The sequence below is a fragment of the Poecilia reticulata genome, linkage group LG4 (assembly GCF_000633615.1).
Source record: "Poecilia reticulata strain Guanapo linkage group LG4, Guppy_female_1.0+MT, whole genome shotgun sequence".
NCBI lineage: Eukaryota > Metazoa > Chordata > Actinopteri > Cyprinodontiformes > Poeciliidae > Poecilia > Poecilia reticulata.
The window spans coordinates 24937059-24964634 of record NC_024334.1 but is presented as its reverse complement, the minus strand read 5'-3'; the positions used below and the strand labels follow the sequence as shown (position 1 = coordinate 24964634).

At 38.9% G+C, this 27576-nt stretch overlaps 3 protein-coding genes across 6 annotated transcripts in view; all 3 read left to right on the top strand.

The window, feature by feature from the left end:
• Nucleotides 1-2404, top strand: part of fyco1a (FYVE and coiled-coil domain autophagy adaptor 1a) — a 20261-nt gene extending 17857 nt beyond the window's left edge. For all 4 annotated transcript variants that reach the window (XM_008407020.1, XM_008407019.1, XM_008407021.2 and 1 more), the window contains exons 15-18: nucleotides 574-660; nucleotides 755-965; nucleotides 1585-1694; nucleotides 2205-2404. In XM_008407020.1, the coding sequence (XP_008405242.1) occupies nucleotides 574-660; nucleotides 755-965; nucleotides 1585-1694; nucleotides 2205-2280 (484 nt within the window). In that variant the 3' untranslated portion in view covers nucleotides 2281-2404. The remainder of the gene's footprint in view (nucleotides 1-573; nucleotides 661-754; nucleotides 966-1584; nucleotides 1695-2204) is intronic.
• Nucleotides 2405-4767: 2363 nt separating this feature from the next.
• On the top strand, nucleotides 4768-25260 carry ghrhrl (growth hormone releasing hormone receptor, like). Its single transcript, XM_008407023.2, has 13 exons — nucleotides 4768-4936; nucleotides 13665-13770; nucleotides 14227-14334; nucleotides 16927-17018; nucleotides 17729-17832; nucleotides 18352-18484; nucleotides 18577-18730; nucleotides 19319-19379; nucleotides 19649-19718; nucleotides 20346-20437; nucleotides 21168-21294; nucleotides 21892-21933; nucleotides 23755-25260. The coding sequence occupies exons 1-13, from the start codon at nucleotides 4883-4885 to the stop codon at nucleotides 23854-23856; spliced, it is 1245 nt and encodes a 414-aa protein (XP_008405245.2). The 5' UTR covers nucleotides 4768-4882; the 3' UTR covers nucleotides 23857-25260.
• Nucleotides 25261-26954: 1694 nt separating this feature from the next.
• The window catches only part of LOC103464045 (fibropellin-1), a 23935-nt gene continuing 23313 nt past the window's right edge, over nucleotides 26955-27576 (top strand). The window contains exon 1 of the mRNA XM_008407848.2: nucleotides 26955-27389. The gene's annotated coding sequence lies outside the window, so the exon portion shown is untranslated. The remainder of the gene's footprint in view (nucleotides 27390-27576) is intronic.

Here is a 27576-nt window from a genome sequence, read left to right as displayed (position 1 = left end):
CACACACACACACACACACACACACACACACTGTTATTTTGGTAAATGTTAATTTGGCAGAAGGAGACCAATTTTGGTAGGGGTGTGAATATATCGATATATTTGAGACTGTATGTACAACTTTGACCATGTTAGAATGAAAGAAAATCCACAATAATTCCTGCTGTGCGCCAAGTTTTAGGTTTTGAAAAATCATAGCTTTGCTTAGCTTTTTTTTGTCACTCCATTAAAAGAAGAAAATAGTTCAACAAAGTATTCAAAGGCCAGAATAAACAGCACAACAAAAATAAATAGCACACACCTGTCTGCAAGAAGGAAATTAACTAAGCCTAAAAGTTATGTCTATCATCTTTGTTTAAATGAAAACCTAATTGCCCTAAAATATGCAAAAAAATGTTCAAGCTGCTGATTAAGATGCACAGGCACTGATCTGTGGATTCATTCATTGTGCAATTTAAATTCATAGTCATGACGCTTATCCCTAAGTTATTTCTTTAAAACAGGCCGCTGATGGCAGCAGTGACTCCTGGCTGCAGGATGTAACGTTGCTCTATTTCTGTCCTGTCTTGGCAGTGGCCCCGGCGAGGTCGCCCCCGACGACGACAGCGTCCCCACCGTCCAGGACTCTGAGATTAACCTCCTCAGATCAGGAGACGTCACGTGTGTATTAACGTTTGACATATTTCACACTTGCACTGGAGTCTTTGTGAAGTTACATTTTGTTAACTGGTCTTAAAATTGTGAACTCTTGCAGACTCGCTGTCCCTCTCAGCGTCGAGGACATTTCCCAGTTTGGTGACGGCTCCAGGGAGCTCTTCATCAAGTCCAGCTGCTACAGCACCATTAACATAACCGTGGCAGATTGTGAGACAACCATCGGCTGGATGTTCTCCTCTGAGCCCAAGAGTATCTCTTTAGGCGTGGTTTACCGGGAGTCCAGTGACAGTGAAGTGGAGCAGGCGAAGGTAGACGTGCCTGTCGTGCGCCGCTTTATCTTAGTGGGCGGCGGATTTGAGGAACAACTCGTTTTACTCTGGCACGAGCCGTTGAAAAGTGCCACGCAGACGTCTGAGCTGCGTTGACATCTCTCAGCGTCGTTCACAGCAATCTTCTTCTAGCAAAGAAAGAGCAATTGTCAGAGGCAGAGATGTTACATCATCTTTTAAGTGAACAAAACACTCTCTTCTATTGTTGGGAAGATTGAAAGGCAGCGAACTCACACAAGATCTTTTGAAAAATGGAAGTTATTTACAGAAACTCCTGACTGAAAATGAGAGCACCTCCTACAGAGACCGCAGTAATTTTGCTTTCAGAGGCGCACGAGCCGAGGTAGAGAGAGTCAGACTGACGTGGACGATATGCATAAAAATTTCAGATGGTTTTAGAAAGTTTGTGATATTATTTCTCACTTTACCAAAGCCCCAAGCATCTCACTTGTTGGCAATATTTTCTGTGGTGTAACTTTATTCTTTTCATTTGTTACAAAATTTTCAAGATTGTTATTGTTATGTTTTGTAGGAGCATGTTTGGGAAAGGTATTTGCCCACCAATCTGAGATTTGTGGTGTTTCTGTTCCGCTCTCAGGTTCTGATTCCTCTGACTCGCTGCAATTCCCATAAAGAGACAATTCAGGGACAAGTGAAAGCGCGGCACCCTGGCCTCTACACACTCATCTTTGACAACTCCTTCTCCAGGTATGAAGCTGGTGTCGACCCAAACATATTTCTTATCGTGTAAACTGGAACGAAACATTTTATTTCATTTTTTTGGCCTAATCAAGACATATAACTCTTGTGATATTTCCTCATCCACCTGTCCCTCTTTTCGCTGTTCGACTCTTAATATTTAGACTCTAACTTACTGTCCATGTCTTGATGGACTGATGTGACCCTTCTGTACTTGCTGCTGACCTCTTACACCGTGTCGCGTACAGAAGTTGCTGTCACATTGTGACACATTCAAATCCTGTAGGATTTCTGAGCTCCCACATTTTGTCCCATCCTGAGGTCACGTCTGATACGACCAAAACATTTATTGTACTGGGTGAAGTTAACCTTAGAGATTAAACAAACCATCACAGACATGTGATGGTTAAACAGAAATGGTGTGTTTTTTTTCTGACCTCACACCAGATGAGATTCTTCGCTTTTCATACCACAGGAGCTAATTTATATTTTTAACAACAACCCCTTTTTTTCCATCAGGTTTATCTCCAAGAAAGTTTTTTACCATCTGACCATGGAAAAGCCCATAATCTATGATGGAAGTGATGGACCCTGAAGCTTTGTGACTCGCTCAGGTGAAACTGCCGCTTCTGTGGCAACTAAAGGGAAACTGACAAGATATCAATGCAGTGACTTCATTTTATTTTCTTTTTATATTATAAACCAAGTATCTTCACACATTTTTATTCTTGAATCATTTGTGTTGGGGTTTTTTTGGGTTGTTTTAAGGGTGGGCTTAGTAAGTCTTCAAAAAAAAAAAAGGCTAAATGACTTTAAAGAAAATATCTATGCAAGTTTTTGGATGTTTTTCTTCATTTCACTCACTAAGTAAAACATAAACTTCTAGTTTGTTTAGGTATTGCTGTATTTTGTCTGTTTGATTTCAATGCACACCGTTATTATTTGTCTTTTCTCCTATGTTTTTAACACTAGTGGCGCAATATCAGATATTAAAAAAAAATGCACAGAAAGATTTTAGCACGTCGATTTCCATAAGGTAGACATTTTTATCGATAAATGAAGCTTTAATAATCCAATAGCACAAATCAACACCAAGTTCATAGAATGACGTCATGTTGAAACAGTTTGTTTGGATGTTACATTTGCACTCTGTCACTGTGGGATCGGGGGCTGACGAGAGTTTGGAAAAAGCACAGTTTTTTTTTTTTTTGCTTCACAACAAACCACAGAGCTTGCACTCTTTTTATGATTGTTATACATTTTTTCTCCAGTATCTCATTTATAGGGTCTCATAAACTTCAGATTTTCTCAAGTTTATGAGATCATTAAAGTAACTTTCCTGTGACTATGAGGTAAAAAGTTTCTATACCTTCAAAGTGCCTCTTAATCATCACTGCCATGGCTATGTGTTTTTATGTTTTTAATTTTTATGTTTAAACATGACTCAAGTTTTTAAACTGTTTCCATCTGTCACTTTCTGCTTTTTATTTAAAATTTCTCTGTTATTTCTGTCAGTTAAAATGTGTTTTTTCCTCTTCAGGCTTTGAGTGATGCAAAATAATTTTAATTTTTCCGAGCAGACTGTTAAGGAAGACAATCACTTCTTCTCTTTTTTTTGCACAACCCCACTCTACCTAACGAACCAAGTTTGTAAAGAGCTGTTTCAATCAAGTATGTTTCTGGAAAGTTTGATTTTTGTTTTTATTTTTAAGGGTTGTGAACTGGTGTAAAATCCTATGCAAAGCCTCAACTACCTGCAAATCTTTTTTTTTTTTTTCAAAATTTTAAATCTATTAAAATTTAGATTTTCTTTATCAGTAACTTGCAGAGATGAATTTTCTATTTTTCCTTTGTAAGTCTATTTTCAAAGCAATACAATTTTGCTTAAATCATTTTAACAGCAGTGTGCGGGAAGCAAACAACTGTTAAAAAAAATAAAATGTGTGATTATTGTCATTGTGTCTTTAATTAAATAATTGAAATGTGCTATATTCTATCATTTGATTGTTGTGATTTGTCTAATAGTTTGATATACACCAAAAAGCTTTTTTACATAGAGATTCATTTGCCACATAATTTTCTAGGTAAATACGCAGTGCCTTGCAAAACTATTCTTATCTCTGTATTTTCTCTTTTGCTTCATTGAGAAAGCAAAAGAGAAAACACTAGTGGCGCAATATCAGATCTAGTGGCGCAATATCAGCGGATTTTATTTTTTTAGTAAATAAAATCCGCTGATTTTTAAATACCTATTTAGAGGTATTTAGATTTTACCTCTAAATAAAATCCGCTGGCCTTCAGAAGTGACCTAATTAGTCCAAGCAAAGCAATCCCGATCTCGAAGACCCCTGGTTCATGTCAAGGGATATTCATGTGAAAGAATGGCCCAGTCAAAGTCCAGACCTTAAACCAGTGCTGTCCAAAGTCAGGTCGACCTGTCCCTGGTTTAACACAGTTACTACCAGTGTGTTTGTTGATCCAGGGGGAGAACTGACACATGTAGTACAGCTGGAGGACTGAGTTTGGACAGTGCTGCCTTAGTCCTGCTTACAGTCTGTGAAGACTTAGCTTTTGCTGTTTTGCCAACTTGCATATGTGCTTTTTTTACACTGGAAGTACAAACATGGTAGAGACATGTACCAAAACACATGCAGCTGCAACTGCAGCAAATGTGGTTCAAAGTGCAGAATACAAACTTGTTCATATATAGTCATTTTTCTTCCACTTAATAGGCTAATAAATTAGTGCAAACTATCATATAGAACCCCATTAATTGCATTAAGCTTAAGGTCGCAGCGGGGAAGTTATTGCAATGTATTTTGGTGTGAGTTTGGCGACACAATGTGGACTGTCAAATCAGTCTCAAGCCATCTCAGAGTGTCTGACTTCAAAATAAAAGCCTTCATTGCGGATTCAAATGTCTACATACTTAATTTGTCTACATACTTAATTTAATACCGTTTACAAACGATTTGGGGAGGGCTGCTTGCAGTTTACAGGTGTTAGGATATGAAAGGAGTTCTTCATCTTCACGACGTCCCGCACTTGGTGCCTTAGGCTTTTATTGTGGAAATGAGTGAACTATCACCTGGAGAGAGCGGAGCGCGGCGCGGCGCGGCGCGGCTCAGCATCCCATCCAGCTGGAGCGAGTCTCAGGAAAGCGCTGCGTTTGGACCGTTACAGGAGGAGCAGACAACATGTTCCGTCCCGATACCAGAGGGATTTTTCTGTCTCTGTGTCTTACTCGAGTGGTGAGTCATTTGAATATTATTGCATGTATTAACACAAAAGGAAAAAAAAAGTACTTATGATAACTTCACGTTGCCTTCAAGGCGGAAAATCTCTTCCATACGGGATAAACTACATTGTCCTGGTCTTCTGCGTTTTATTGTCTCAGTTTAGACACACGTGGACCTTCCTCCACGCGCTGAGCCTTTCTATGGAGGCAGCTCTTTGCCTCATTCAGTCCTTCTTGGAATAATTTATTGCACGCATGTTATGACATATACAAATCGGTGAGCAATCATTTCAAAGATGATTGCAAACTTAAAACATAATTCAAGCAAGTTCAATTATGCGCATTAAATCAACACTTGTCATAATTACTTCATTTGCATTGTATGGTCTTTACTGTTTTTTCATACACGATATAAAATGGGACTTATAAATGAAAAGGTTCAGACATATAACGAAGTCAGTGCAGAATCCTATTTTGGGGTTAATACTTGAAGGTGACTTGAGGAAATGCCTTCTTAGTAACAGTAACATAAATCTCTTAATGAGGTTGTCTGAGCATGTGACTTGTTTTTTTATGGTAAATTAAATAAGATGCAGACATGCACAAAATGCCGGTTCATATTTCATCACTTCATGTTTCAAATGAACCATGAAAAGTGTCACTCTGGTTGGAAAGTTGATTGCCATATCCAAGAAACCAGTTTGAGTATATTTTTGCCATCGTGCCTTATTTTTCATGTGTGTGTTTGGGTGGAAGTGTACTTGGGTTTCAAGCGAGATGGGATATAGGATGTGTGACAAGAGTTTTGAAATCCATGACCTTCAGAGGTCATGGATTTCGTTGCCCAGCAGATGCTACAAACTGGTTCATGCCTGATGTAAAGAATTGCTCAGTAACTAGGCTCTGCAGGACCTGGCTGCACATTTAAAACACGTGTTGGTCCAAACCTTTGATCCACTGTTTTCTTTTTCTCTTTAAAATAAATAATTGGTTCAATGTCGGTGTCCTCTCTGTTGCTGGAGCTACATTGTTCCTTTCACACACAGCATGACCAGATGACTGCTCACACTGAGCAGGTTTCTATTTGTAAAGTGAGTTCTTCCTCTCCACTGTTGCCCTGTGCTTCCTCAGGGTAGTTTGTGTTAATCGATTTGGACTGAATTTGGTTCTACATGAATTTGAATCAAGCCGGTTTGTGTTACAAAATGATTTAAGATGACATTTGTTTTGAACTGATTGGTCAATGTATGAACTCTACTGAGCTGAATGTTCAGGTAGAAGAAAAAAACTGAGGGCACCCTAATACATGGGGCCTACAGCAGGATCTTGCAGCTGTTGATATGACATGGTCCTAGTCAAAACCCTGAATTTGTTTCAAGGAGAGGCTGCTGTGGCAGGGAACCCCTCAGATATCTGACAGCTGAAAGAATTGAAGTTATCTCAACCAAAGGAGGCGAGACTTGCTTTTAGGGTATAGGATGTCCTAAGTTTTACTCTACAAAAAAAGCCATATTTTTAGTTCAACTGCAAATAATTTGCTTTCGTAAAAGTTGGATGCATTTAAACAAATATTGATTTAATGCCATTTTGTAAAATGTTAACAAAATGTGAAGTATTCATTTCACCTTTTTTTGAGTACAATTAAACAGAACTTTCTTTCCTCTCACAGGAACATTTATTCGATAGAAAAAGTCATCTTGTTCAGACTCAGGGTAATTTTTCACAAACTTGAGATTTTCACACCACAGCTCTTACATAAATTCATGAATCAGGAAAAAAAAACAAACATATTTGATCTTTTTTTTTTGGTCTGTGTTGCTCTTGGTGCAAATGAACACCCTTTTACAATCTCCTCACTTGTTTGCTGCAAGTTTCTAAGTAATTATTTTTGCAATAAAAAAACAAACTGCACTTGCTGTATCAGTTTGCCTGTCAGCTTGCCCTATCCGTTCAGCTGTGCAAAAAGCACAGCATGCAGGAAGCAAACTTGGCCCCGTGTCTCACACAGACAGTTTATCGTGTCACATTCACACGCGCACACAACAGCTTTGTGGGCGCTATTATTCCGGCGCCACCTCGCTAATTTCCTGGCTGAATAAAAATGTGAAAAGCAGGAAAAACTGGTCGGTGTGATGATCTGCTTGGCACAGAGATAATGGGAGCGGGGCGCACTCTCATCACCGCCCGCCTCTCTGTTCTCTTTTACCGCTCAGAGGATTGCAGTGACCAGAAACACTTGTTTCCAAAGAAGGTGACGTGAAAACAAACAAAAGCAAAACCAGCAATCGCTCTCGCTCTCTCTTTCTCTATAATACACCAGTTGTTCAGATGCGATTAAAACGTTGCACTTTGGCCAGCACCTGGGAGGAAAAACAAAAAGAATGAGATTATTTGTATTCAGCTGCAGGAGGGGCAGAAAAACTTTAGGACATTCATCTTCTTATCAGCTTAGTCCGAGTCATTCCGCAAGGAGAATACATAACTATGGATGACAAACAAGATCCTTTTTTTTGGTTGCAAAAAAATAATGATTTAGATGAGTTTTCCTCTGAGACGCTGTTCTCAGCTCGTCTAACTCCTGGCAACAAAGTTAAACTTATTTGCATCATAGGTCGAAATATTCCTCCTGTGTGCTCATATTCTGAACTTCAGAGGCTGACCTTGTTTGTTCACTCTCTCTGATTGAAAGAACATGCTTTTTTATATTTTTGTGTGCCAGAGCGTAATAGTGCACCTGATTCGCTGTTGGAAACAGAGGGTAGCGTCTGCAAAGCAGGCCCGGTGCTTTTTAGGTAGTTATAGTGGATAATGGGTTTCACCTCACTAGGAATATGTTTTTTCTTTTTTTTCATCACTGGCCCTGCAGAGTAAAGGGTGTCTTTGGCCTTGCATTTAGTTTCAATGCTCACATAATACAGATTTACGTTACACAGACCCCCCTCAATCTCTCCTTCTTCCATCCTCTGTTTCTGTCCTCCAAATGCAGCACAGTGTCTCCCTTCATCACATCACTCTGCTGAAACAGGGGAGAACAACGCGTGCCCTTGGAGCTTTGCAGCGACCTAGTCTTGACTCACTTTATTCCCCCCCAATATTGAGCATCGGTCTCATGTCTCCGGATCCATCGTTGCACAAGATGTCGTCACAGCGTTCCCTCGTGTGAAAACAACACTTATCTGACCCGTGGGGGTATCAATCTGTCTGCTTCCTTACTTCCAAGTAGTCTGGATTGCGTTTTGATTGCACATGTTTATGACGGTGAGAGTGAGTGAAGTGGCCCTAAGGTTCAAAACAAACAAATCAGATAAAATACATCAAAGATATATATAAAGACACAACAGTGGCCTGAAGATCCCCAGAAGAAATCAGAAACTTGAGTGCATTCCAGGAAACAACCCAAAGATGGAAAACTGCCTCTTAGTTAAATATGTTTTCAACATGGGACATTTTGCTGTGTTTATGTTTTTTTAATGTGTTGTGTTCTGAACCGACACACGTTTGTTTTTTTGTCGAGTCTTCTGTTTTGCGGTTATTTTTGTGACCGAAGGGGAGAAAATAGCAGCACAGTCAGTCAGTCACACTGAGCTGAACACCGGAGGTTTCTGTAGAAGGAAAATCTATTTCAATGCAGCTCGATCGCCGTGGAAACCAGGGCCTTAATTTATAATCTGCAAGTTATGAGTTTTATCTTCAATTGTGTGTAAAAAAAAAAAAAAAAAGAAGAAATTAACACCTTGTTCAAAAAAATATATATTTTTTTGCATATCCCAGATCAGATATGCAGACATGAACCATCATTTATACACCATCAGGTGGACAATATGAATCATATTTGGAGGTTTAAAGGGTCTTGATAGATGTTAAATAACTGTTTGATTTTCAAAATATTAAAATTAATGTCAGCGTATTACGTTTTTTTTATTTTATGTTAGTTTGTGTTTTACCTAAATAATCCACAAATTAGTCACATACGTTTTTCAATTGTTCAAGTCTTCAGGTGAAAATGTATTCAAATTTTTACTTTCTCACAGGTACATTTGGGTCACTTCCAGTGTAACAGTTTATTCACATTTTAATTGTTGCTCTGGCTGTGATATGGACATATTTATGTAGGCAGTTAATGTATTGTAGCTATAAACTCATCACACATCAGCGTCTGTATTTATTGAGGCATCACTTAATCAACTGCTTGGACAAGGATCATAAAATAACACCAGACAACGTACGATGATTATTTCTATCAGCGAAGTTGCCCATGCATTTTGTTAGACGGTGTTGGAAAAAGTTAAAAGTTCAAATGTTTTATGCAACAAAACAGGAAGCACCAGGTCTGACCTTCATATTTGCATAACTAACTAATTTTAGCAACAAAATATTAAAATCCTCACCCTTCTCATTTATTCAGTAAGTACAATATATGCAAATGAAGTGTTGAGCTGGTCGTTTTGTTTTGTCCCCATTGTAACTTTATTTGGATAAGCGATAACTATGAATTGCTTCTGCGCATGTGCATTGATTGAGGCGGCATTTAACAAGTTCTTTAAAAAGAACTCTTTTAAAAAATATTTTGAAATGCAAAGACTTAAAAAAAAAAAAGAAAACAGCTGATGGTTCTGTTAAATAAATGAAACCAAGTGGCTATAGAGAAGATGACTTATTTTCTGCCTTAGCAAGCAGCTCGCAGCGATGACTGTCGGAGCCATCACCGATGACAAATCAGCCTGAAGAGTGACAAACAGTCCATGGGCTGAAGAGTCGGAGCTGAAGTGAGTTTGTAAATGTCAGCATAATCCAACACTGATAGAAAATGTACATGTTGAATGCTCTGATACTCCATTAAAAAAAAAAAAAAAGAAACCGAAAAAAGAACCATATTTACAAAACCAGAAAATGTGAATCCCGCACATCACACGGCATGTCTCTGAATTGGTTTACGCAGGCTCTGCAGGAGGCAGGATAAACTTTAGTTGTCCTTTGCCTGCCCTTGAGCTGGAAGAGCAGAAACAACGGAGTAAATTGCACAACCACATCGCTCATTATATTGTTAGTTAGGAAGAAAGAGAGTTGGGGAGTTCTCCAACATTTTCATTCATCAGTGCCGAGGGCATGCGCGGTGCTGATGAGGAGACGGTTGCGTGTTTGTTTCCAATTTGAGGGAATGAGGAAAACATTTCTCTGCCGGCAGGGGTCTGTGCAGTCCCAACAAGCTTTCCAAAAAGTGTTAGTTCCTGTCGCTGTTTTTGACACGAAAAGGTGTCGGTAATCTTGCACAAACACAGGCCCTGGTTTGTCTCTAACCGGGACATTTTTGTGGACGTGTCTATGTTATGTTCGCATTTTGCCACATCACAACTTCAATGTGTTTCTCTGGGATTTTATTCAACCAAAACAAATTGGCATAGTCGTAAAGATTTTGCTACGAACAGAAATATGGAAAAAGCATTTGCATTCAACCCCCTTCATTCTGCCTCAAAGACGAGCATGTTTAAAACCTGCTTATGGGTTATTATTTTCAAAAGGTGCTGCCAATCTGAGAAACGAGTCATCAGGACATATATTCCAATTTACTGAATTAGTGTATTACTGTGTATAAATGGCCCAGTCAAAGTCCGTACCTAAATCCAATTAAGACGCTGTGACTTGAAAGTGAATCTTTACTCTGATCTTTCTATCAGAAATAGTTACAGCACCCATCAGGTCACCCTATGGTACAGCAGCGCTAAGAAAGATGACGACTGGGGAATAATCTCTCTGACGTCCCCCAGCAACGTGGCGCCTGATGCATTGGTTCGTCAACAGTTTGTCAGAAACGCACCACGCAGACGCATCTTGTTTTCCCTTCAGGGCTTTTTTAACTAAGACGGAAATGACCCGAAACAAGGACGCCGTCAAATCAACGTGCATATCAGAAACTGAGCTGGCTCCACTGGTGCTCTGTCTGGTGTCCTGCCTCGCCCCGCTACCGTCCACCGGATGCAAATGCAAAACGCTCCCTCCTCATAAAGCAATTTTGGCAACAGACAGCCACATGATCATCATGTCATGATTTTCCTAATTACACGCTGTCACGGCCATTTGAACCGCTCTGAAATCTGCTGTACACAAAAACTCATACCTTTAGAGGTTTGACTTATTCCTCACATTTAATCTTTATTGTTATTGACAAAACGCTAACACCTCGGAGTTCAAATTTACGCTAACAAATATCTGCTTTTGTTTCTGTTTAGAAAAAAGATGCCCAGACAATAAAACCATCCGAACAGATTTAGGTCCCCATAACACCAGATAACCACAACACATATAAACATCTACTGGCGTCAGTCCTGCCGACTTCATTTTGTGCTTTATGATGTCTCTGAAGGGATGGGAAAAATAAAAATGTAAGAGGAACACCCCACCACTCTGTGGAGAATTTTTATCAGTCGCCCCAGTGTTGCAATATCCTGTCGTAGTGAACAAAACAAGACCCGGCTCTCTGCTCTGACCTTTAGATTGAGACCACTTAAGTTCACTGGCAGCATGAATAGTAAAAAAAGAAAAGATGGAGGAGTCCTGATTTTACCCATTGTGGTAGAGCAAGTCCAGCACTATTACACTCATCAGCAGGCGTCTTAGTTTGCACCACTTTCCTTTATAGGTTATTTTTGCCTCTATTTTTTTATGATCTAAACATTTAAAATTTGACAAAAAACAAAAGCTGAGTGAATCTTTAAGGGGGGTGCAATATTTCAACACTGTGATGTATGATGTTGTTCCCAGATAAATCTTTCTTTACAGAACCGACCTTTTACAAAGACTTCAGACTCTTTCTCCCAATCTCATTAACTTAATATTTCAAAAGAGAGATGATGCATTTTTAAATTGGGGTCAAAGTAATATTGGAGCAGGAGCCAAGTTGTTCACGCCATTCTCTTCACAACTCAGCACGTTGGCTAGATCCATAAATGTTTTATGTACAGCCTGCGCTAACAAGGGGAGACAGCGCATTGACCATTACTAAAAATATCCATTTTTAACTTCTGCACTGGACGCCCTTTCAAGGTCAAAATCCTACATCTCCCTATACAGAACACAAAGTCTTTTTTTTTTTATTTGAATCTTTGGATTTTTGTGCCCATAATAACAATGTTTGCATATTCTGATTCCCTTCAGTGTCTCTTTACAGACGCATCCTTCCTCTGAAGTGTTATTGACTTTTGCAAATTGACACAGCAGTCGAATGCAAATTTAGTTATTTTGGTTTTTTGTTGTTGTTGTTGTTGTTTGTTGTTTGAAAATGTAAACAACTCGAAGGACCTCTGAGCAACATTAGAGGGATTTTGCACAGTGTTGCTGGAAGCAAAGATTATCATCTGTGTCCTTAGAGACAACCTCTTTAAATGAATCACTCTAACTCCCCCCTTCTGGGCGCTACGCTGAAAGATTATTGTGCTTAATGTCACTGACGGAAATAGGTGAGTTTTACCAAAAGGGTAGTGTTTCAGAGGGAGACCAAAATGAGTCACTGCCCTTTCAGAGACTCTTTTTAATTTATTTTTAAACGCATGGAAGGCTTTTGGATCGCTTCAGAAGGCAAAGTAATGCCACCTGTTTATATAAATATGCACCTTTTGACGTCTAAGCTTATTTTTTTATTCATCAATGGAAAAGAAAGTGATTTAATTGTACTTAAACAACAAGAAACACTCATTAGAACCAAACAAAAAGATGTTTTCTATCTGAGGACATTGTTAGGACACCGTAACGCCACAAAGCTAGCCTTATCCCTTTGGCTCAGATAACCTCAGAGCAGTTCTTCTTGGATGCTTTCTGTTGGTGATCCTTCCTTTTCTTTATTCTCAGCCCACCCTTGGTGGATTTACTGGTATGTTTTGGTTGCAGGGTCCAGTTCTGCTCTTGTTTTACTTTTTATAGATCCTCTCACATCTTTTTCTCCTTTTTTTCTTCTTTTTTTTACCTTATGATAGATCTGATAAATTCTATAATGGTGAGCTGGTCTTTGTTCTGCTGCAGCAAAAGCAAAACATCCCCAAACCGTCACACCTCTTCCTCCGTGCTTCACAGTCTGCATGAGGGTTTGTTGCCTGAATCCCGTATTTGATTAAAACCAGGCATGCCATCTGTTCTTGTAGCCAGAAAATAAACAATTCCAGACCCATCGGTCCAACGAAAGATATTCCAAAAGCCCTGGTCTCTATATCTGTGTCTTAAACTGCAACACATGCAACACAAACTGTATTTGAATGTCCTCTGGTGCAGACTCTAGGACGAGAGACACAGACTGACTGCTTTGAAATCTTTTTGAGATCTATTGAAATCCTCATGAACTTCTATTCTCTTTTTTGCTGATGATTTCAGCTTTTAGGATCTCCCCAAGAGGATTTACTCTCACTTCTACCGTGAGAGGTTCACCAAGCTAAACCTCTGAGATTTAAGCAGGACAAATCTCTTCATTTGCTGAGCAGCAATGTTTTCATACCATTCACCTGATATGACAGGCGTTTTTTTTGCCATACAGTAGAAATAAATGTCAGGGGGAGGGGTGACTTAATTTGTTCCTCAACAGAAATATTGTTTTTTGGAATTACGTTTTTATAAAAAAAACACTTGCGATCAATCACGAAAGGTTGATCATGTCACTTGAGTCTGTCAGCATTGATACGAGCTTCCATAATTATTTCTCCACATCTCCGCACCTCTGCATATGTTGAATATGTCCTCCCTTGCTTTCGTCCCTCCAGGCTTTGTCGCTTCTGCACCCGGAGTGTGAGTTCTACTTTCAGCTGGAGAAAGAGGAGCGACTCTGCCTGCAGTACATCTCCGAGCAGGAAAACAGAAGCGCGGAAGGTGTGTGTTTTTTCACTTTTTAAAACAAGCAGCGCCTGCAGAAGCGGCTCATGAATCGAAAAGTGGGCTGCGTGTGATATGAAATATACAGCAGGTGGTCACTGTTCACATTAAATTGCAGGAAGTGCCTCACAGAGAGCCATGAGCCGTCTGGGAAGATTGTTTATGGTGTGGAACGAATACAGACTCAGTGATCTGTCACCGAGGTACATCTGTAGAATGAAACATTAGGCATGGTTTCCTAAAGGATAATGATCAGTAAAGGAAAGGTCTACTGAGTGGTTTCTGTTTGTTAGGTGTAATTTTAGAGGCGGTTTAAGCCATGCTGTTTGGAATAATTGTTCACACCATTTGCATACATTCTCCCCCCCCCCATGACTACATAATCGCATAAGGCCTGTCTCGACTGAAATAGCAACATATTTTTAACTTTCTGTCCTGAAATTCTTTGGAAAGGTTGCAGACCATTATGGGATGAAGTTGTCTGCTGGCCTCAAGCTGTCACCGGTGAAACTGTGCAAAGAGGTTGTCCTGCAGTTTTTTCTCTGTTCAGAAACAACACAGGTAGGTGACTCAGCCGATTAAAATAAAACACCCTGAGTTGTAAACTTGCGCTGTGATTAAGCCAAAATGTAAGACACTTAAAAACTATAAAATTTCTTTTTAGTTATTTAAGAGTTATTAAGAGTGTATTGTGAAGTAGTTTCATCAGATTGTCATGGGTGGTAATTAAACGTTATCTCTAATAATAGCTGAGTAAATCTAATGACTGTGTATAAAACTTTGTTGTTGCAAAATGAGCGAATGGAGAGTTAGTGTTGCAAATACCGTAGGTTTTTTTTTTTTTCTTTTATGTTTCAGGTATATATGTTATTGACTTAATTTCAAAGGACAAACAAAAAAGTTTGTTCTGTAACGCGTCAAGTGGAGGTAATTTTAGTAATCTGAGCTGGCCTAAAGTTTGAGCATTTTAACTTGATTTAAGTTTAGACACATTTTAAACAGAGCATGTAACTAATATGTTGACTGCATGACTGTGATGTCTGTGTGAAATGCAAATAAACCAACCTAAACTTTCATAAGAACAAAAGAAGACATCTGAGTTCACAGAAGATGTATTCTCAAAAGTCAATTTAAAGCTGATATCCAACAATGATGGAATGTGTCCAAGTCATACATTGAAGTAGAAGAAAAAACAAGCGGTGCAGCTCAGACAAGAGCCTTCTAGATCAAACTCAGGAAGTCCTTGAGAGGGGCATCGCAGGTTTGATAATTAGAAATACGGACAATGTCTGTGGAGCAGCAAAAAACAACTGAGGGAACATAAATTGGAAATGAAATAAGGACAGTGACTGGAAAACAACAGTAAATCCATTACCAACAAAATCTCGCTATGAAATCACAAAACGGAAAACGCTTGGTGGCAAAAATATTCACAACCTGAAACCCAAGTGGGCTTAATTGGGATTCTGTGTGAGAGATCGAGGTAAGCTGGCACTACATTGTGATGTAAAAGAAAAATTTAATTTGGTTTTCAATTTTTTTTTTTACAAATAAAAATCTCATCGATGTGGGATGTGTGTGTTCAGCGCCTGTGCCAATGCTAGAAACATTTTTTGCTGAAATTAAAGCTGCAATGAATCTACTAGCTTTAAATATGTGGAGACATTTTTCACCATTCTTTGCAAAATAGCTGAAGCTCAGTTGGATTGGGTTGGTAATCTCACTGCAATAGGCGTAAAAAAAAACAAACAGCCAAAAAGATTTACAGTTCAAGTACATTGATTTTTAATTTTTTTTTTTTTTTGCTTCAAATCAGATCTATATTGTCGGGAACCTAATTGAATTGAAATTTCAGAACCTCAAAATGAACAAAGATGCCAACTTATACTGCGTTCTACTGACCTGAAGTCAGCAGTGGATCTAGAAATAACATCAAACCTAATTTAACCACATTCCAGCTAGAAATAGGAAAATCAGTGCAATTAACTAATTGTTGTACATAATAACCAGCCTAAATACTGTTAGAGATACAATCTACAGAATTTCGTATCTCAGATTGTATAAAATGAAACACTAAGGCCACATGTTCACAGAGAGAAGTTGTCTGTATATTTTATGTGATCTAAATCATGTCACTTACCTCTGACTGTACATTCAGTGACATTGTCGCTCGCAGCTTCAAATGGGTTTTCTCCTTAGATTACCCCATGTGCAGCTTCATCCATTTTGACGCAAACTCTGTCCAGCTTTAATGTCACAGCTGAAGAAAAGCATCCTCACAGTATGAAACTGCAGCCACCATCCTCCAAATGTGGTGTTTTGCACGTGGGCTGAAAAGTTTACTTTGAATCTCATCCGATCAGGCCAACCTTTTACACATTTGCTGAGTCCCCTGCAGGGCTTATAGCAAACTTTAAACAGGACATTTTACAGCTTTCTCTCAACAAACAAACTGTTTATCCTAGGAGAAATCCAGATTTATGGATTTTTTTTCTTCTGTCAACAATTCTTGGCTGCTTTTGTTATCAGTTTTCTATGTGTAGTCTGCCAGTTTAGGAGCATGGCCTCATTTGGTTAGATTTGCAGCTGTGCTGTGCTCTTTATTGTTCAAATCTTGGAATATTGTTTTATTGCCTACCTTGTTTTCTCACAGCTTTATCTCCAATCTATCTGATGTTTTCCTTGGTCTTCATGATGCTGCTAATTAAGTAAAATGGGCTAAAAAGTTTACTTCTGAAGCCATCGCAGAACAGCAAGATGTATACTGAGATTAAACTAAGCACAGTTTACTAACTACTTTACTTTTATAGGCGATTGGTTGCACTGGATTTTCTTTAGGGCTATCAAAGATAAGTGAGCTAAATTCTCCAGTTCTCACTAAAATACTTGCAAAATTTCTCCAATGCTTCGCACCAACTTGTGAATGTTTGTTTTTTTTTTTCTCCACTCATTTTAGGTTATTTTAAGATCTGAAAACCATTCATCATTTTGTTTTCACGTCACATTAAATGATTCTATGCAATAAATACGACTGTTTAGAGGTTTATGGACTGATAATTTTTTCTTAAAAAAGAGAGAGAGGCTCAGACATGCTCCAGAAATTTCCTCTCCGCAATACAGTTGGCTTCTTGATCACCTAATGTCCATCTGTAGGGTCGGTGAGCCGAAACTGCACGAGCCGCGGCTGGTCAAAACCTTTTCCACCGTACCACATCGCCTGCACTGTGGATGATGACATTCCCGAGGTAAGGGTCGCCGAAGCACGACAGCTTAACGGGTCAAACAGAGAAACGCGGGACTCCGAAGATTAGGGGCGCAGAGGTCGACGAGAATATTGGAAACAGCTGGAGAAAAGAGCGGGAGCAAACCGAGAGTTGTCTGAAAAAAGGCGGAGGAAGCACATAAAAAAGCACAAGGACAAAGCGAAGGGCAAATCTGTTCCAGAATCAACAAACCAAACAGGCAGTGAAAATAGGGACGCTCCATATGTCAGGAGCTGCGTTTTTCTCATTTTAATTTTAAAGCACGTTGACGTAACGGTGAACAGGCTTCCTGGAAGAGAAAAGAAGACCTATTTTCCTGTAAGACCAAAAATATTTTTGATGGACAGTCATAAGTCACTCAGCAGGAAATAGCTGAAATTATCTAATTTCCGTGAAAAGAAGATAATGGCACTTAATCACAATGTTGCTTTTGGAGGACACCAGCAGTGAGATGGTGCACCTTTTGTTTTGATGCAAAAAGCCCAGTAAATGTTCTAAAAGCCGCATTGATAGGATCTCCCCTGCATTTGTTTTGCAGCCGTCTCTTCAGTACAGTTAAGTCTCAACTTTACCAGTAATTTAGTCTCATTTAGGGACATTACTCTTTGCTTATTTATTTTGAAGTCCGACAGCTTTGATATTCCAATATAATCTCCTTTCACTCAAATCCGTCTTTCTTGCTCCGCTTTTAGACGGAGCAGTCGTACTTTGCCACCGTGAAGCTGATATACACCATCGGCTACAGCATCTCTCTGGGCGTGCTGGCTGTGGCCGTCTTCATTCTGTTGATGTTCAGGTATGAACGTGATAGTTAGAGACCGTCCTGGGTTGTACGTCACATAGTAAATCTCGATCAATGAGCCACACGGACTTTAGAAATACTGTTCAAAACTCTGTTTATAAACAATGTACAGCTCTGGGAAAAAAACCGACGAGACCATTGGGCTGAACCCCATTGAAAACCTCATTGTTACTCTACTAAATATTGATTTCTGAACTCTTCCTGAATTAAAACATTAGCATTGTTGTTCCTAAATGAAGATGATCTTGTTTTCTTTGCATTATTTAAGGTCTGAAAGCACTGCAAAAAATTGCATGTCAGTTGGTGTGACTATTTGTCTTCTTATTTATTTAATTTATTTATTTTTACATTTTTTTGTCTGTTTGAAACAAATAAATAAAATATCCTGGAAGGGGAAAAACTATAAAAACATTATCAGTTTGACGGAAAGATTTTAAAGACATTTTTACTTTTCACAATTGTTGTGCAGTATGGCCTTCAGCACATTACATTTGTTTGCATGCTTTTCAACAGGAGGCTGAGATGTGCCAGGAACTTCATTCACATCCAGCTCTTCCTCTCCTTTATCCTGAAATCTGTGTCCGTGTTCATAAAGGACGCAAATTTGTTTCCAAGTTATGACACCAACCACTGCACCTTGTCCACGGTGAGATAAACACTCCCAGCAGGAGAGTTTGGGATTGAATTCGCCGTCTAATTATTCACTCTCTGTTCTGTTTTTTTTTCTTCTCTGTCCAGTTTGCCTGCAAGGCTTCTGTGGTTTTCTGTCACTACTGTATGATTACTAATTTCTTTTGGCTCCTGGTAGAGGCGCTCTACCTCAATTCCCTGCTGCTCTCATCTTTCTACCACAGCCGCCGCTGCCTTTGGGGCCTCAGCATTCTGGGATGGGGTGAGAAGCTCAATATAGCAAAAAAAAAAAAACAACAAAAAAAACTGAAATGTGTTTGTCTCTGTAAGCGACAGGCAACAGATGTCAAGTTTGTGACTTAAGCATATTTGTATTCTTTGAAGCCAAGTAAACAGTTTTATTTTAGCATTTTAAAACTGTTCAATTGAAGCAACTTGTTTAGCAATTACTTGGAGCCAGTAGTGAAGTTAGATGACTGTCCAACAGATTGTGTTTAAACTTCTGTAACTTTCAAGCTACTATCGTATTTGCCAACCTGTCATGTGTGATTTCTCTTTGAGGTCTCTGACCTGAGCAGGTTGTAGTTTTGTGAGTAGATTATGTGTAGATATGCAAGAAATGTTTCAGCATAAGCGATACCAAACAGTCATTATGAGTTTATAGGACAAAATGAATTCATAAAGCCTCCTAAAGCCTAATCTGCTCTTAGTAATTGCAGCACAGCTCAGAGACGACATAAAGGAAAATTCAGTTTCATACACTAATAACAGTGTAATTATGATTTTGCCTTCTCGGTGTGTCTTGATTAGATCTCATTGACATTAATTTTGGTTTCCTGCCTCTCTACAGGTGTGCCTGTTGTCTTTATACTTCTGTGGATTGGATCCAGGGTTTACTTTGAGGACACAGAGTTTGTATAAAACCTCGTGACTTTTGAAATTCACTTATGTTGTTCATCTATGTTATTTAGTCTAAGCAATTAAGAATGATGAATCACAGTACGCTAAATAGCTTCATTAAGTTAGAAAATGAGTTTCCGTGTGAGGTGTAAGCTTAATTTAGGTGGTAAATTATTTTTCGCTCTTGCATGTACTTTATTTTTTGTGCTTGGCTTAACTGCGCTCTTGTTCAGTTCACGTGAAACAACTCCAAACGTCTTTAAAGTATCTCCGTCTACAGATGTTGGGACAACACCAAGGACTCTCCTTACTGGTGGATCATTCAGGGACCAATTGTTGTCTCTATAGCGGTAAATGCTCCCATCGAAAAACCCTTGAAAAAACCTACAGAATTATACAGATTGTTTGCAGTGATGGTTTTTGATATGAGCAAATATGGCTCAGGTATTGAGCCACTATCACTACCATCCAAGAGAGTTTTCTGTTGCTTATTTTAAAGTCCAATCAGTTATTTATACAATAAAAAACTCTTTCTACCTACCAACCTGCAATGACTTACACAGTAAAAAGATTTTTATTTTTTTTTTCAGAATGGGCTTTATTAGTGGAGTGGTGTGTGTTTTTGATTATTTTCAGTATTATAAGGAGTGTGAATAAGTGGGACTTAGGGCACAGAAGAAAGAGCACGTCAGGACTTCATGCAAAAACCATTACTGATTGTGAAATAATGTTTTTGACCTTTATTTTAGAGACATTTCAGAGGAAGGCACTTGTAAAAAAACAAAAAAAAAGAGTTTGTGCTGTTGGAGCGGAGTATTAAAACCTCTACCAACACCAGTCTAAGTCAATTTTACAGTCTGATGATCGTCACTTTGCCTTGACGTCTAGTAATGATGTCGGCATGAACATTTTCTACCATTTCAAACCTGTGAGAACAGACATCAATTTTTATTTTATTTTAATTTTTTTATCAACAGGTCAATTTTATGCTTTTCGTGAACATCATCAGAATCCTCATACAGAAGCTAAATCCTCGGCTGATCCAGTTCAATAACTCCTCTCAATACAGGTAATACTCAGTAAAGTCTGAGCAGTGACGCACTTTCTCAGCTCTCAAATGCTGATCGTATGTAAATCCTTACATACAACTGAAGTCTGCTGGAAATATTTTCAAAGAGAGTGGAGCGCTTGTTTGCAACCTTGAAGTCTGAGGACTGTTTTTATTAAATTTAGATTCCCCCCCAGACAAAGTGTAGATTTTTCAGAGTCTTGGCTCTGTGACTTATTTGTGGTAAACTCTTGCACTTTCTCAGAGTGATGATTGACACTTCTTTGAATACTTTTTAGCTCTTGGATGCAGTTTGTGCAAAAGCTGTTGATACACTCGTAGTGTGTCCTGAATAATTCATTTGACCTACATGCCGAACATCAATCTGCTCAGTCTGGCCACGTCTACCTTTCCTCTTACCAAGAGCCTTATCAGAATTTCTAATTGAAATCAGCTCGCTAATAGACTGAGTGCTCCTGGCACATCAAGTATGCTGGACCTCATAAAAGACATATCAAGGTAAGTTAGAAGATGCTTGATTTAATTATCAGCTCCAGCGCATCTGTACCTGCAATACAAACACATACAAACACACACACACATGCACATACAGAGTAATCCTCCCAAATTATGTCCGATCTTCCTTTTTACCCGCTTGCATCAGCAGCATTCATATGAGAAAGGCTCTATCTCTGACAGGATGTTTCACCTCTGGCATCTTATCTGGGTTTTATTTCCCTCTGTGCAACAGGCGCCTGGCAAAGTCCACCCTCCTCCTCATCCCTCTGTTTGGAACCCATTACATGTTCTCCAGCTTTCTGCCTGACTACTTAAACAACCTGCGCTTCTACATCGAGCTCTGCCTGGGATCTTTTCAGGTGCACACGTGAACTTGTCACACAAACCCGACTAGTAGTTATGAGAAAAGACCTAACACGCAACTTGCTTCCATTTCGTACGTGCGTACGCAAACCGTTTTGCTTTCGTGCTGTATATTAGTTTATTTCTCCTTCCAGCTTCAAATGTTTTGGTATATTATGAGTATTAAACGCCATGTTAAATATACATTTCTTGAGTCTTGATTTGAAGAGGCCCAGGTCAGAAATCAGGTGTAGATACTTTAACTTTGTCATTTTTTGCACAATATGATGTCATGGTCAGGCACAAGGCCAACACAGAAAATGACTTTTAAATACTTTTGAGTTTGTTCAGATTCAGATGAGAAAACACTCTGACTGCTTGGAAGCAAACCAAACAGAACTTGAAGGTGATTTAAAATGTTTTGAACACATCTGCACTCTCATGAACCTTAAGCATACAAGCCCTCCATCACTGCTTTAAGCTGTATATGCATACCTGCGGTCGAGCTGCAACATTAAAGTGAACGAAGATGGGCTCAAGACTTTCTGTCGCACAAAAGACACCCGAAATCCAGTGAATGTGACAATTAATAATACAAATCGCCTCTTTTGCAGGGACTTCTTGTTGCCGTCCTCTATTGCTTTCTCAATCAAGAGGTCAGTACAAACCACACACTCAAGTATTAGCCGTAGCACATTCAGAATAACTCCGAGGTGATTTATAGATCTCTGATGCATAAAGAATGTGTTTAACAATATTGAAGACCTGTGAGAGGTGCAGGAGGTGTGGGGGGACTGCCAGCACTTAAAGTACCAAAACAATTTGCCACTTCTTTCCACCTTGTTGCATAAGTGAAGGGCCCCAATGTGGTTTCAGTAATTATCATAATTAATGCAAAGCTGATCTCCTATCAGTCCCTGAGCATCACCTGTCTGTCTGTCTGTCCTTATCTGTCTTTGTGCACTAACCTTATGTCTATTTCAGTTTCCAAAGTGGGCCTTGCAGATAATAGATGAGATTGAATTTTGACATGGATTGTTTATTTTATTTTAGACTTTGTCTTGCAAAGATAAATAAATACTGGGGCTTAAACTTAAGTTTTGCTTCAGGACATTTTCTTTTTTTGTTGGTGTATTTTTAAAGATTAAATATTGTGTCATTTTTACTACAGTTCCCATTTCCTAGAATGTAGTATGCAGGTCATGATAGTTGAATTATTTTAATCTCCAGAATCTATACATATGTTAAAGAATCTACACATAGTGGAATAAAACAACAAAACAAAGCAGCAAAGAGCACCAGAAATAGCTGCAGAACAATCATTTCATGAGGAGCCCCAAATGTGGGCATCAGTACATAACAAAATGGCCACACACAAAAAAAAACAGGCATAGCAAAGTCACAAAGCTCATAAGTGAACATTCTAACATTCTTCATTCTAAAATGAAGATTGGTGCATCGACTTATTGAATGAAATGGCAAAAGTTTGGAGAAACATTGTCTTTGAGGTAGTAGTTTGGTACGGAAGAGGATTAGAGCTGAAAAAAACAGCAGCAGTGCGAAATTACGATACACACTGAAACATAAAATGGCTATTTTTAAATTTGTTTTCAAAAATGATCATTTCTGGTCTCCCAAAATACCGGATCTGTGTGGACGCAAAGACTAAACAAAAAAATCTTTGCGAATACACCTAATCTCGTCTCTGTGATGCCGGGCCTTAATTAGCAGGACTCCGTAGAGGAGGATTCAGGTGTGTCAGGTGTGTGAGTCTCTTCCAAGGATTGCAGGACATCAGACCTCAAGAACAGGAGTTTGACACTCCTGAACTGGAAAAACAAAACACATACAAACACTGTGCTAGGAGGAAAACAGAAACAGAACAATAAAGGAAAGCATATGTAAGAAAAGTAAGAGTGGATCACCATCCCTGTGAATTTCTCCAAATGAATAAGTGCAACCCACACATTCATTTGACAAATTCCCCATTTGGTAGTTTTTGTCAAGAAAATTTTTTTCCAATTGCATAAATTGGCAATGCAGAATTTGCAATTCTTTTTTTTTATTTATTTAAATACGAGGCTCCAAATGCCAAGGGAAAGATGGATTGCAATTTGTTTTGTATTTTCATGATTTCACATGTACTTCTCCAAAATGTGAGGACAGTTGCCCTTTAAATGCTCAATTAGTAGATCCATAACTTTGTTCTGCCCATTCCATTATTGGCTATTGCCAGTGAAATTTTTTGCGTTGACATTTTACTATCCCTTACTCACAAGGAGATATAATGGCAGCCCATCAATGTCTTATACCATACTTATCTACAGAAACTAAGTGGGTTTGATATTATAGAATGTTAAGCAATGTTTTCTTGGTGCTCATATATATAATTTGTTTTTCCATGACAGAGAGGTGTCTTCTTGTCTTTTTCTTCAGCCGTATGTCTGTTCTCCCTTGCACTTAACCTTGTGCTGTAGGTGCAGAAAGAGGTCCACATGCAGTGGCTGAGGTGGCAGGAGAGGAGCTACGGTGTGGTGTCACCCGCGGCAAAGGGGAGCCAGATGGACACTCCCTTCTGATATATCTCCGGCGTGATAACCGAATGTTCAAATAGGACTATTTCTGTGCATATTGTGTCTGTCTAATAAGCTGTAGTGCACACACAGTGATTGTTTTTGATTCCTCAGCAAGCTTTCTCAAGTTTGTCCAAACCGCGGGACAGACTGTCATACCGACTGCCAGATTCTCTCTGTTCTTCAGTCGAAAACAGAGAGAATCTGACGTCAACTAAGATTTCAACACATGCTCACGTCTCACACAACAGCGGCGGATAGTTTTTGCATACGTCTGACCGCACACTAATCTCATGAAAAGAGCAGCGTTCTGCCTTAGAGGCATCGCTCGTTAAATTAGTGACTGATAATAATTTCAGCAAGCTGAGAGATCGGCCTAACAACTATAGAGCCGTCGTTTAGAAAATGAAACGTTAATAAGGGGTTTATTTTTAATCAAGAAAACAATGTTTCCTAATTTATATTTTCACATAAACATGATGTTGACTCTGGCCTGTTCAAATCAGTGTCAGCTATTGATTTTGGTGAGAGAGCGTTGCATGTGCATTAAAAATACACCTATGTTTGAACATTTTATATTGTTTTTACTCTTATGCTCCTTGCTTGCTGTGAGTCACACCGAGCCCAGGAAGAGTGAGGCACGAGTTACCTCAAGACTTCTTCTGCTTTCTTCAGCTGGATTTGGGTTTTCCCAGGGTGCTATTCATACCAGAAACGCCATTGATTGAAGTTTTTTTTTTTTTTTTCCTTTTGCATTTGTATCCTAATTGCCACCTCTATTTGGTTTTTACTTTAAGGTGTAGTTATGCTTTCTTACTATCTTTTATTTATTTATTTATTTGCATTAAACTCACTTTCTACTACTAACTCGCTTTCAGCATTGTGTTTGTTGTAAAAAATCTGTAAAAGTGGATTTTAATGATATGATACAATAAATAAGCTTCTTTTTTTTTTCTTTTTTTTTTTTTTCAATCAAAGCACTTGTGCAAAGTTTGCCTGCATAAAGGCCAGATCTTGACCCTACAGGTCTGCATCAGTGTCATGTAAGCGCATTGTTTTGCCTTAAACTGAATGTAAAACCTGTCATAGTTTGTGCCAGTTGTTATTGAGTCTCCATAACGGATTTTGATGTTGCTGCCTTGTCTTGTCACCACTCTGTGGTATTTCCTGTGAGTTCAAGCATAGACTTTTGTCCTTGGTAGCCTTTTAGGAAAGACAATAAATTTCAGCTGGCAGCTCTAGGAATGTTGAAACACTGAAAATTAATGTGATTTAAGCGACGGGTGACTTTTAGGACAGAAGAGGGGATTTATTAACTTCCTCATTCAGAAAATTAGTGTGAAACAGTGATTGGAGTTGTTTTTTGCGTCACATGAATAAACACAATAATAAATCAGCTTTTTAAAACCATTGGCATGCTTTGTGTGTTTTTGAACAGCTCTGAAGTTGATTCATTCAGAAGATAAATTATGTACAGTTAAGTACAGATCAAACCATGACCCCAACTGGCATGCGATAAGTCTAGAAAAAAATAACACACACATACACACAGTAAATAAAGTAAAATTCAAGGAACAACAAAATGCAAGAGGTTTTGAACACAGGTAAAGACTCATCAGAAAAAGTGAGGATGAGAAAGTCCAACTACTTGACAACAGGAAATTGAAATATAAGGAAAAAATGAACTAAGATGACCAGAAGTACGAAATTGAAGATGGGGCAGGAAATGAAACCTCAGCTATTCAACTTGTAGTTTGAATTTCTCTGCAAAAGTGGCTATCTTTTAGAGAACCGCTACTTAAATTTCTGACCATGACCTTTGTCCATTTTACAATCCATTCCAAACACAAAGAGACTTAGTTTTATGTTTTCAACAAGCCTTTAGAGCTCCTTGATCTATGTAGGGGAGAGTGAATGCCTTGCATGCAAATGGTAAAGAAAAACTCATTAAAAGAATTTTGACAAGAAAGAAAAAAAAAACATTTTTAAGCTCTTTAGCTCAAATTAATGAGAAAGTTTCAACATGCTTGCTTAAAAATCTGTTTATTTTCTGTAAATATTTAAAATATAGACATTTGTTGCTACTGGGTACTACAGACGGGTGATTATTTTACCAGATGTGAAATCTGGTAAAATAATTACTCAGCTGTGAGATGCAGCATCTAGATAGATCGATAGATAGCCAGCCAGCCCATGTCTTCCAATCAGTGACGTGCTGTCAGGTGAGGCGTCATCATGAAAAAATAATATAATAATAAAATCATTTATAAAGATATTTTCACCCTGTGGTTTGTACTATAAAGTACCTATTTTTCATTTAATTTAACCAAATCTGATTATTTTTTTCTTCAAAATCGCTGAATTTTCGCATTTTTCCATTTAAATGTTCTTTTTTGACTGTTTTTAATGTCTGTTCGAAATAAATAAATAAATAAATGAAATGAAATGAAATGCTTGGAAGCGAAGCCGGTGAGGCAGCACCTGGAATTGCACAACCTCTCGCTGCTCCTCCTGTCTGTACGTCGCCAATAAAATGGTTAAAAACCTTTAATGTATAAACTGATTTTCAATAATTTAGCTTATGTATTTCATGTACTGTGTTTTTATTGTCACCAACTGTGTATGTGCTGAGGAGCGATCAGAAACGGCAGAGAACAGATTCGAGGTGAGGCAGGCAGTTCTCGTGCCTCATCGCTGGGGGCGCTCATGATCCCAGATAGTGTGACTCCACAACTGCAGAGTAAGAGACAGTAACAGCGATTTAGCCATACAGAAGCTGCGCTGATACAGAGAGCGAGAAAGGCGAGGTTTTGAGTTGTACTTTAACGGTTTCTCCCTTTGCTGTTAAGCACAGCACGAAATTCATAATATCTACATGTCTAAGTTTGATTGAGATAACGGAATTATTCTACGGCGGCGGCGCGGCTATGGATGACATGTAAAGGAATAGCCTTTTTGCCCTCCAGCATTGTACGCATGCGCGAAATTTCCTTATGTAAACAATAACATGCAGGGGGTCTCGATTTGTAAATCCGATTATTATTAGGTCGGTGCCTCACCAGCTATGAACCTCACCGCACGTCACTGCTTCCAATATATCGTCTGACTGAAAGTAATGTCCTGACTTGAATCTGACCACTGGTCGTTTCCAATGCTTGGCGCCATTTCCAGTAAAATGTGATTAAAAAACATTACTGTACTATACTTTGAGAGATTGCTGTCATATTTTCTAACATAAATCTGCCTAGGGAACAAAATTGTGTGCTTACTGTAGAAGAAGAGCCCGCAGGCCTCTTGTTTCTGGCTCGTTGTTTGCGGTGTTTGGGGATTAGTGGAATGGGAAGTGCGGAGCTCCGACACAGGATGTGGAGTCACTGCTGGATTGCATCGCCTCCCCCCTCTTTTTATGATTCTGACATAGAGAGAGAAGCCTGGCGTGCAGCTGCAGGATCCCCCCATCTGAAGAGATCGAAGTACGCTACGGATCGCGCATTTTTCGGCGTCTTTAGTTTGGGGAAACATATAATCCGGGTATAACGGTGAGTTTGGTGGAAGATCTCTGCCACGCATCGCATCAACACTCCGCAGAGCACGTTTGTTTATTCCCAGTTAACATCTTTATGCTGTTTTTGTGGCGTAACTTTTCACCTAGACCGTAACATGTAACGCACAGTTTCAACTCAAAATATAAGTTGAAGAGCTTTACATTTTTTAAAAAGTAATATA